Here is a 12,181-nt window from a genome sequence, read left to right as displayed (position 1 = left end):
TAGCTTACAAGAGTTAACTGAAACGATAGAACAGTGAACTTAAAATGGACTTTAAAAAAAAATCAATGGATATTAAAAATATTGCAAAAAATCCCCCCCCACACACACCAAAATTGAGAATACGACCAGAAATGCAATTTTACAGAATATACGTATATTTTGGAATCTAGTATTACTTAATTTTGAGGGAAATTCAATTTTCACAAAAATTTCGTCACAGATAATCGCAATAAATAATGCTACTGACAAAATAAAGATAAGTGAAAATAAAAAGTTAATAAAGGCTTCAAATTCTCGAAAAGCAATCTAGGTTCGTCGTAATATCAGAAGATAATTAACTAATTGCAGAAATTAAACTGACTCATCAAATTAAAAAACAAAAAAGATAACAAGAATTAGTCAGTTATTGGGTTTAAATTATTTCCGAAATAATCGTATTCATTTCGTACTAAATGAATAACTCAAATTTTAAATTATTTCTGCGATTTTTCGTATTTGAGTGAGTCAAATTTTTAGAAAACAATTTTTATCAGACTAATGTACGAGGGTCGTTTGAAAAGTCCGTGCAAAGTCAGAGAGATAGCACTACTGGCGCGTATCGAGGTTATGTTTAGTTAGTAGCATCTCTTGGAAGGACACACACCAAGTTTCAGCCAGATCAGTCTATTTCTTTGTGTTTGGCATTCGTTTGAATCGAGGAAGTCGAGTGATTTTCAAAAAAATGGACGAAAAAGAATTTCGTGTGTTGATTAAACACTACTTTATGAAAGGCAAAACGTCTCAGGAGACTAAAGAGAAGCTTGATAAACATTATGGTGACTCTGCACCTTCGATTAGAATAGTTTAAAAGTGGTTTCAAAATTTTCGGAGTGGCCATATGGGCACAAGTGACGCTGAACGTTCTGGACGCCCTGCTGAGGTTACTACTCCAGAAATCATTGATAAAAATCCATGATATGGTGATGGATGACAGAAGAGTGAAGGTGCGTGAGATTGCTAGTGCTGTGGGCATCTCGAATGAACGGGTACATAATATTTTGCATCAACATTTGGACATGACAAAGCTATCTGCAAGATGGGTGCCGCGATTGCTCACGCTTGACCAAAAACGAAATCGTGTGAAGTGTTGCAAGGACGGTTTGCAGCTGTTCCAGAAGAATCCGCAGGACTTTAAGCGTCGTTTCGTACAGGTGTATGCATAAGTTTTTTCCGGTTTAACTAAGAGATGGCGCCAGCGAAAAGTACGCAGCGTATTAATTTGACATATACGTCATTTTGTTCGTCTGACATTTATAACTACAAACACACACAAGTTAAAGTCCGCCAAAAACTAGCGTCTTTGTTTTATCGTTCAATGATCATGTCGAGTTTTGTGCCTGAAAAAGAACATTTGCGGCACGCATTGTTTTTCTTATTTAATCAAAAGAAAAAGGCTGTTAAAAAGTCATCGTTTGCTGGTAGAAACATATGGTTAACACGCTCCATCGATTAGAACATGTGAGACATGGTTTCGACAATTTAAAAGTGGTGATTTCAATATGAAAGACAGCGGAGCGCTCTGATAGACCACAAAAATGTGAAGACGAGCAATTGCAGAAGTTATTGGATGATGACCCAACTCAAACTCAATGGCAATTAGCAGAAGCATTACATGTATCACAAGAAACAATCAACAGTTTACGAGCAATGGGAAAGGTCAATAAACTCGGTAAATGGATCCCACACAATGGAAAATCGCAGTCACTTGTGAAATGCTGCTTCAACGCCACGAAAGGAAATAATTTTTTGTATCGACTTGTGACGGGTGACGAAAAATGGATTTATTTTGAAATCCCGAAGCGGAAAAAAAATCGTGGCTTTCACCTGACGAAGCCGGTCCATCCAACAACAAGGCCAAATCGCCTCGGCAAGAAAGAAGACAATGCTCTGGGTCTGGTGAGACCAGAGCGGTATTGTGTATTATTAAGGTGACCAATCGTCCTTCTTTAGGGAGGACGGTCCTCCTTTTGTAGGTTCTGTCCTCCCTCGAAAAATGTCCTCCTACCTGTTCTCCTTTTCGATATTTGTCCTCCTTTTTGATATGTTAATCTCTGTATTCAGAAATTGTGTTCGAGTTTTTATCGAAAGAAATGCCTGATATTAAAATCGATGACGATTGTCTGTTTGAAGAAATTAGAAGACTGAATATATATTTAAATTCTGATAAATTAGAACAATGGGAAAATCAACATGTTGAAATTGATAAAAGATGGGTGGAAATATTTACCCATTTGAAAAATTAACACATTCCCTATGAAAATTTAGTAATTCCTGTTGAATTTACGTGGTGCTGCCCTGGAACAAATGCAGCAGTTGAAAGAGTTTTGATTTTTGGCTAAGTGAGAAATCAAGATTGAATGTTGATACTCTAGCTGCAGCACTTGCTGTAAAGTTCAATATGAAGGGTATTTCTTGCTCCGGAATTTCCAATATACTGTTAAAAAATGATATATTAACAAAAAATATCCATTCAATGGAAAAATACTCGTTTAATTAAATAATTATAGTAAGCATAATTTGTAAATTATTGAATTAATAAAATGTTTCACTTATTTACGTTGTACTTTTTTCTTAAATTTTTTTGTCCTCCTTTTCATTGTAAAAATATTGGTCACCTTAGTATTATGAACTCTTGAAGCCCAGCGAAATTGTTAATACACAACGCTATCGCCAACAAATGATTAATTTTAAACCACGCATTAATGGGAATGGGCCAGAAGATATGGCAAAGTGATTTTATCACAAGACAATGCGGCCTCTCACACAGCAAAACCAGTGAAAGACACCTTGAAATCGTTTGGATGGGACATCCTTCCGCACCCGCCGTATACTTCCCAGACCTGGCAACATCTGACTATCACCTCTACAGCATCAATGGGACCACGCGCTCGCAGAGCAGCACTTCAACAATTTCGAGGAAGTTGGAAAATGGGCTCGACGAATGGTTTGTCGCAAAAGACAAGCAGTTTTTCTGGCATAGTATTCATAAATTACCTTGAAAGATGGGCGAAATGTGTAGAAGCCGATGGCCAATATTTTGAATTAAAAAAAATTAATTTCTCTTGAAAATTAAGTGTTTTTTTTTAAACAAAAAACCGGAAAAAACTTATGCATACACCTATGTATGTACGAGGGTCGTTTGAAAAGTCCGTGCAAAAATAAAAACTACTTAATTTTTTGGGGTAAACCTTTTTTATTTTTCAACATAGTCTCCTTTTAGGCTTATACACTTCGTCCAACGCTGCTCTAGTTTGTTGATCCCTTCCGAATAATAGGATTTGTCCAAGTCTGAAAAATAGCCATTCGTTTCTGCAATCACCTCCTCGTTTGAATAAAATGTTTTTCCCGCCAGCCATTTCTTCATATTGGGGAACAAATAGTAGTCCGAGGGAGTCTGGAGAATAGGGGGGATGTGAAACGAGTTGGAACCCTATTTCCATTAATTTTGCGACCACAACTGCTGAGGTGTGAGCTGGTGCGTTGTCGTGATGGGAAAGGACTTTTTTGTGGGCCAATCGTGGGCGTTTTTCTTGCAGCTCGGTTTTCAAACGGCCCAATAACGATGAATAATATGCACCTGTAATAGTTTTACCCTTTTCCAGATAGTCGATGAGGATTATTCCTTGCGAATCCCAAAATACAGTCGCCATAATCTTTCCGGCCGAAGGAACGGTCTTCGCCATTGTTTAGATTGTTCTTTGGTCTCAGGAGTGTAGTGATGTATCCATGTTTCATCCTCAGTGACGAAACGACGCTTAAAGTCCTGCGGATTCTTCTGGAACAGCTGCAAACCGTCCTTGCAACACTTCACACAATTTCGTTTTTGGTCAAGCGTGAGCAATCGCGGCACCCATCTTGCGGATAGCTTTGTCATGTCCAAATGTTGATGCAAAATATTATGTACCCGTTCATTCGAGATGCCCACAGCACTAGCAATCTCACGCACCTTCACTCTTCTGTCATCCATCATCATATCATGGATTTTATCAATGATTTCTGGAGTAGTAACCTCAACAGGGCGTCCAGAACGTTCAGCGTCACTTGTGCCCATATGGCCACTCCGAAAATTTTGAAACCACTTATAAACTGTTCTAATCGAAGGTGCAGAGTCACCATAATGTTCATCAAGCTTCTCTTTAGTCTCCTGAGGCGTTTTGCCTTTTATAAAGTGGTGTTTAATCAACACACGAAATTCTTTTTCGTCCATTTTTTGAAAATCACTCGACTTCCTCGATTCAAACGAATGCCAAACACAAAGAAATAGACCGATCTGGCTGAAACTTGGTGTGTGTTCTTCCAAGAGATGCTACTAATTAAACATAACCTCGATACGCGCCAGTGGTGCTATCTCTCTGACTTTGCACGGACTTTTCAAACGACCCTCGTACTACTCAAAATGATAAATCTTGGGTGTAAAATCAAAATTGAAAATCTGTTAAGACTACAGAATACCTAAGATTATTAGTAGAACGACAGAACTTTTTGATAATCTCTTATAATTCATTTGGGTTTCAAGATTAGGGTTCTTTAAGTAACATATCGATCGGAAATGAAAAATAACCCGTCGATTAATAAAATAATATCCCAAAATCCAAAAATTAAAAAGATCAAAATATATTGTTGTCCAATATCTCTTTAAAACAACAACTGTAAGAACTCAGCAGGAAGAACCTTGACCCAAAATTACCCACAATAATAGCAAAGAAATTAGTTACCACATATATCCCCTACTATATGTACATAATACTACATTTAACTTTGATCGCCACACCTTATTCTATTTCCGCTCTTTTATATACGATACTGGACAATTTGAAGGTTTAAAATTTTGCAATAACTACATCTTGATTCATCTATAAGGCTTTGCATTTTGTATGGCAATAAATAAAATAAATTAGTTTACGTTCTACTTAACCAAAGCACAAATAATGTTTTTATATTACTCAAGAAGGTGATAAAAAGGTAGCAGTCCATTACTCCGGATATTTAAAGAGCCAAGATTGTGTAAGCATTGTTGTTAATATCACTAACAACATCACTATTGTCTTATAACAGCCCATTTATTTATTTTTAATTTAAGGCGCGTCAATATGTGAAGTTATTACAACCCGGAGCCTATGAACTGTCGTCAAAAACACACGGTCTATCACCAGATAGTGAGCTAGAATGGATAAAAAAAAAAATTAGTTGTCAGCAGCTAGATTCGAACCCGGGTTCTCTTCGTAGGAAACCTGTGCTCTAACAACCATTGAGCTAATAACCTCTTACTATTTAGAACTCATTTAAGTTGGATGTAAGTCTTTAAAAAAAAAAATTATTTACTTTTAATTACTATTAATTAATTAATTATTAATGGCAACCGGAAACAAGCAATTTCAGGGGGGAAGGGGAACCCCTGAGTGAGTCCAAAATGGTGGTTTTTTTAAAAGAAAAATTGGTGAAAATGTTTGTAGATATGTATGTATTTAAAAACAAAATCATAAACGCAATAAAAAACACTGCAAATAATCTCCATTCTTCATCTACGAACATTTATCGGACAGAATGTAAGTTCCGTTAAAGGTTACGTCTGCTTTAGGACAGAATTAGGATGCTGGATAAGTTGTATCTTCGAAGTAATCATATGATGGATATAGTAAATAGATTAAGATTTAGAAAGAATAATCTTCTTTTAATGGATTTAAACTAATTTCGATTATATACGATTTTTAATAAAGCTTACATCGAATGGGATAAACATGTTAATGCGGATTAGTCCAAGTTCTTTATTTTCTCTTACTAAGCTGTGCAGATTTCCGATTTAGAGCTTACATCAAGGAATAAGGTCATCCGAGTTCCAAAAAAAGTGTTACAGCGTTACTAGAAAGAAAAAGAAGGAAAATCGTAGATATTTCAAATAAAGGAATCTAAAGGAATTGGCAACACATGTACGATTTCCCTGTAGCGCTAAAAGTATTTTAGCTATAAAGAATCCTGATGCGCTACGAATTATTTACAAATTCATTAGAGAGAATAAAATAAAAATATAGGACGCAGTTAAACTCCATAGTTGCGATTTTAGTTCTTAATTACTCACGCAAGTACTATCATAACTACACTACTAATTACACCACTCTAAGCTCACATCAAATAACGAAGTCACATTCAGAGACCATTGTGTTGTTCTAGGAAGGAATGTCAGTACGCAGCGCTCAAGATATCCTTATCTCATGGAAGCCACGAAGCAGAATGTAGTAGAAGAGTGGCTGGCATGACGAAGAAAGAAGGGAAAGAGGCTGCGCTATTCCTCAAATTGAATATTGGAAAAGATAGGGCTGGTTTTTTTCCACCAACATATTGGTAAATTGAGGCGCTAGGAGCCAACTGTAATTGTTCATACCAATATGTTGGTTTTTTCCAGCCCTCATATAAAGTAATTGGTTAATGTGCAAACAAGACCACTATAACAATAAATAAATAAATATTTCAAATAATCGATTAATAATCGATTTTCTGTGACGATTTTTTTAAACTTCGTATGCTCACTGCATACATGTAGCTCTAAATTACGATAAAACCCGGTAAATGTTCTTCACAAATGTGGTGGGTTAAAACTTCTTTCTAAAGTATCGAATTAAGTTATAATAAGTGGCCTCATTGCCTCCTGGGTAAGATTAATGGGAATTAAATTTTGTAAATTAAATTCTAAATTTGAAGGGAATTGGTAAAGCGGAAGTGCCACTTTGCTGAAATTGTGTAGTTTTTAACGAATTCTTTTTTCCGGATAAAATAGTTGAAACTAAAAATTATTTTAAAAATTTTTCTTACTTTAAATTAGGGCAACACGTTAAGTGTTTCAAACCGAAAAAACAGTCAGACTATCTATCAGAACCGCTGCGATTATCGCTGATAACGCTGTACTAATCACAAAACTTCAACTGATAAACATACGTTTTTGAAAGAACTAACACAGAACGCAGGTAACTTCCAACCAGAATTATATGCAAAAAAAAAAAAGTTGAAGAAGTAAACCATAAAATATGGTTAACTAAATACGTTTTCGAGCTTGAATCACCCAGTTTCTTGCTTTGTTTGATTAAGTGGATTCCCCAAAACGGATGTAGTCCAATTAAAACTGAATCTTTATATCACCAATCACTTAAATCAAATGTTAGTCTACCAAGATGTGTAAAATGTTTGATCCAAAATGCTTTATTCAACTCGAATTATTTACATAAAACGTTTTGGTTAATCCAATTGGTAAAGAACACAGTAATCACTATTTAGAAATAAAAGAAAATATGAAAATTACATTGTTTCAGCGTTGAAAACTGAATTTAAAAAAAAAAGATCCATTGATTTTAAACAGTCAGAAAATGGCGTTACAATATTCAGTTAGTCGTTTTCAATTAATATTGAAAACGCTGATAATGGAATTGCAGGCAGAAATTGATTGAAATATAATGCAATATATGAAAATATAAGTGCAATAAATTCAAAATTCATGAATAACACGGGAATTAAGTCGCAAATGCAAAATTGTTCACAAATATTTGGAAGAACTTAGGATTTCACAATGCGCACACGGTAGTGTCCCGATTTGGGTATTTCGCATAAAAGAAAAGTCAGGCTAAAGATTCAAAGGCTGACGACAAAAGGGAATTGCTAAAACAGATGTCATTTTATTAATTTAACAATACGTCTTTTTTTGATGAAATTAATTGACGTCCAGAGATGGTCGAGTTCATACCAGATTCTTCTCTAAAAATCGGGTTGAATTCACTTAAATATCGATCTTTTAATGAAATCATCCATAATATTCAACCATCCCCCTTTGAACACTCCCACTATCTTATAGATTCACCATCTCCCACACCGAATAAGAAGATTTTGAATCCGCCACAAACTGCCGAATATGAAACATAACTAACTAGAAACTCAAAAATGTTTTGCACTATAATTATCTATTGGGGCAAAAGATCACAAAACTAAGATTGGTAGGTTTTCACTCACCGCATATTGACGATTGTTTGGCCAAACTAAATGAAGGTATTGTCTAAATTAAATACAAGATATTAACTACTAACTCACTGTGTCGATAAAGATAATTATTATCACTTCTCAGATAAATTATCAATAAAAAAAAAGAAGATGTTCTAGTCAAGAGCCTTGGCAAGATATTTTCGTGAACACGGTGATATATATTTTTAACCCTCCAAAGATAATGCGCTTATAATATATATATATATATATATATATATATATATATATATTTCTTCCAATTTAAATAATAATAAAATAAATTATGAATAACTTACGTACGCAAATTTTGATTGAAGATCTGATGTGATTTTTTTTTGTTTACAGACGGTATGCAAATTTTTAATTCTTTATTATTGTAGTAACCAAAAATGTATATTAAATTGGGACATATGATTTCATTTTATTATTATTTTAAAGAAGGAAATTACGTATCTAAGGTAAGAGACCGTACGAATGGTTACATGTGTGGTTAAAACTGTAGGCTCCATAAGTTTAACGTAAAAAAAAGGGCAGTTGGTAACTAAATTTGTATTTAGTGTTTGCTATTAAAACAGGATATTTCAAAACGGAAATACGAGGGTCGTTTGAAAAGTCCGTGCAAAGTCAGAGAGATAGCACTACTGGCGCGTATCGAGGTTATGTTTAGTTAGTAGCATCTCTTGGAAAAGTTTCAGCCAGATCGGTCTATTTCTATGTGTTTGGCATTCGTTTGAATCGAGGAAGTCGAGTGATTTTCAAAAAATGGACGAAAAAGAATTTCGTGTGTTGATTAAACACTACTTTATGAAAGGCAAAACGCCTCAGGAGACTAAAGAGAAGCTTGATAAACATTATGGTGACTCTCCACCTTCGATTAGAACAGTTTATAAGTGGTTTCAAAATTTTCGGAGTGGCCATATGGGCACAAGTGACGCTGAACGTTCTGGACGCCCTGTTGAGGTTACTACTCCAGAAATCATTGATAAAATCCATGATATGGTGATGGATGACAGAAGAGTGAAGGTGCGTGAGATTGCTAGTGCCGTGGACATCTCGAATGAACGGGTACATAATATTTTGCATCAACATTTGGACATGACAAAGCTATCCGCAAGATGGGTGCCGCGATTGCTCACGCTTGACCAAAAACGAAATCGTGTGAAGTGTTGCAAGGACGGTTTGCAGCTGTTCCAGAAGAATCCGCAAGACTTTAAGCGTCGTTTCGTCACTGTGGATGAAACATGGATACATCACTACACTCCTGAGACCAAAGAACAATCTAAACAATGGGTTACCAAGGGGGAATCTGCGCCAAAAAAGGCGAAGACCGTTCCTTCGGCCGGAAAGATTATGGCGACTGTCTTTTGGGATTCGCAAGGAATAATCCTCATCGACTATCTGGAAAAGGGTAAAACTATTACAGGTGCATATTATTCATCGTTATTGGACCGTTTGAAAACCGAGCTGCAAGAAAAACGCCCACGATTGGCCCACAAAAAAGTCCTTTTCCATCGCGACAACGCACCAGCTCACACCTCAGCAGTTGTGGTCGCAAAATTAATGGAAATAGGGTTCCAACTCGTTTCACATCCCCCCTATTCTCCAGACTTGGCTCCCTTGGACTACTATTTGTTCCCCAATATGAAGAAATGGCTGGCGGGAAAAAGATTTTATTCAAACGAGGAGGTGATTGCAGAAACGAATGGCTATTTTTAAGACTTGGACAAATCCTATTATTCGGAAGGGATCAACAAACTAGAGCAGCGTTGGACGAAGTGTATAAGCCTAAAAGGAGACTATGTTGAAAAATAAAAAATGTTTACCCCCAAAAATTAAGTAGTTTTTATTTTTGCACGGACTTTTCAAACGACCCTCGTAGTTTTAACTTAATAAGTAAACGGATTGCTCCTCTAGAGAGCCTGGGTGGGTAGTTACCAACGGGTGTTGGTGGAGGATTTAATCAACCTGGGTACAAACTGGGTTATAAACTAAGTGGAAACAGCATTCGGCTCTTGTTGTAACTGTTTTTTTTTTTTTTTTTTTTTTTTTTTTTTTTTTTTTTTTAAATTGTATTTCCCATAAAAGTCGAAATATTTGCAATCTTTAATTAATAAAAACTAGAAAAAACTATTTTACTTCAAATTTTAGACCAAATCTTAAATGACCTGAAACCGAATAAACTGTATCCATTTCCTCAAATTCGATGAAGGCAGTTAGAGGCGAGACCTGTAAAGCCAATACCTATTATGGTTTAGTGCAGTCATGGGCAAAGTACGGCCCGCGGGCCAACTCCGGCCCGCGAAAGTATTTAATCCGGCCCGCCGAAGGTCCATCGACATGGATAGTATATGGCCTGCTATAATTACGTTTTGACGTTCGAGAAGTATAAAGTAGATTCTACTTAGTAGAATAATAGATGCATAACCTATAGGTGAAGCTAAATTAGCCGCGTAGTTACACAAGTGGTGTAATACTGTAATGTTTTTATAATATTATGATTAAAAGCTTTAACACAAAATGCATTTTTTCTATAATTCTGGCCCTCCTCTAGAATTTCTTAAACTTTGTGGCCCCCCCATTAAAAAAGTTTGCCCACCACTGGTTTAGTGGGTTCGATTCCCGGTCTTAAGTCTTGGATTTTATTTAATGGTTAATATGAGAAATTTAATAGTAAAGTATAGATAGATAGATTAAACTAGGGCGGCCTCAAGGCCTACGCCACTGCGACCCCTTTGGATCTATTGTGGCTCTCCTCACTCTAAAGCTTACCCTCCAGACCTGTCCGTTTAATCAGACTCTTAATGCAAGAGCGACTCTTGGGTAAAGCTCACAGGCCTTGGTTTTTCCTCCCCAAGGAGTAACATCCTTAGCTATACGAGCCCCTCGCACTGACACATCACGTGCAGTGCCAATTCCTCCTCTTCCTGATAGAACCTACAAAGGCTAGCCATCTGCCAGGCCATAGTAAAGTATATTTGCTATTCGCCTCCGTCCACAACACGTTGGTAGTTGGGCGTAAACAGCTCGCCTGAACAAATAGGCAATTACTTGACTTTACTTTTAATCTACCTGGATATCCAAAAAAAAAAAATGAAAGGTATTTTGGCCTCCGCAAGTATTATCCCTATCTGCAGACTTCTCTTGAGGGTCTGAGTATTTATTAGGTGCATATATTATCATCCTATAGGGACTTGGAAGAAGAGAAACCCTTCCCTCACCCGTTTTTAGGTCCCCAGAGGAGATAATCACTCGCATCAAACGCAGCCATATCAGAATAATCACAAGGGTTGATTTTCTTGTAAACAGGAGACTCCCCCCTTAACTGAATTACTTTAAATTAATACCAGGGGTTCTTCAGCAATAATTTGATGTGACGTCATTTCAAAAAATTAAATTTAGAAAAAAAAAACAAAAATTCCAACCAAGGAACGTTATTATAAAGTAAGAATTTTATGTAATATATAACCATCAGAGAGGTTCTTGTTTCCTACTGTAATCTTGTTTTCATTTTCACAACCGGTTTGATTGGCATAAATTTATTATGATCATTAGGTCATTATCAATGTGTTACCATGTTTGATTCTATTGCCAATTTTACGCAAGTTATTATATAATACGAGACTGATGCTGCTACAGAAGAACTATGCAAGCGCCAAATCCTAACGACCGACAGCTGTGCAGCGTAAAGCCTTCTCTTTCGATTGCAGCCTTCTCACGTGTTTGTAGAGAAATCTGTCTGAGCGGAACCGTCGTTTGTGTTAAGAGGTGTTAGTTTCGTTTTGCCCGAAAACATGTGATACTAGACATGCAGAAGAGCAACGAATTGTCGTGAAATTTCACATAAAACTGGGTAAAACCGCTACTGAAACTTATCTTTTATTAAAAGAAGTTTATGGCGATGAATGTTTATCTCGTGCGCAAGTTTTTGAGTGGTGCAAGCGTTTCTAAGATGGCCGAGAAGGCGTCGGAGATGATGACCACCCGGGTCGCCCTTCCACGTCCAAAACGTATATGAAAATATCAATTATAATTAATCAACATTACTACCGGTGAGGTGCTTGCTCAACTCCGTGGAAGAGTAAGGGAAAAAACGACCCGATTTGTGGAAGAACAAGTCACGGGTTCTCCAATCAAGACAACG

At 36.4% G+C, this 12,181-nt stretch overlaps 1 protein-coding gene across 11 annotated transcripts in view; it reads right to left on the bottom strand.

Moving 5' to 3' along the window:
• Positions 1-12,181, bottom strand: part of LOC141447380 (dnaJ homolog subfamily B member 6-like) — a 247,066-nt gene that overhangs the window by 15,402 nt on the left and 219,483 nt on the right. The window contains exon 1 of one of the 11 annotated variants that reach the window (XM_074114879.1): positions 8,337-8,468. The exons of 7 other annotated variants lie outside the window; for them this stretch is intronic. Coding sequence is in view for 1 of the 4 variants with exons in the window: in XM_074114877.1 (XP_073970978.1) it covers positions 8,032-8,036 (5 nt within the window). In the remaining 3 variants the exon portion in view is untranslated. Of the gene's footprint in view, positions 1-2,266; positions 2,290-8,031; positions 8,070-8,336; positions 8,469-12,181 lie in introns of those variants that run through there. 3 more of the 11 variants (XM_074114882.1, XM_074114877.1, XM_074114887.1) reach the window with 3 other exon arrangements.

This window comes from Rhodnius prolixus, unplaced genomic scaffold (assembly GCF_049639745.1).
Source record: "Rhodnius prolixus isolate KJV_2025 unplaced genomic scaffold, Rpr scaffold_7, whole genome shotgun sequence".
Lineage (NCBI taxonomy): Eukaryota > Metazoa > Arthropoda > Insecta > Hemiptera > Reduviidae > Rhodnius > Rhodnius prolixus.
The sequence above is the reverse complement of the archived record's forward strand: the minus strand, read 5'-3'. Positions and strand labels throughout refer to the sequence as shown.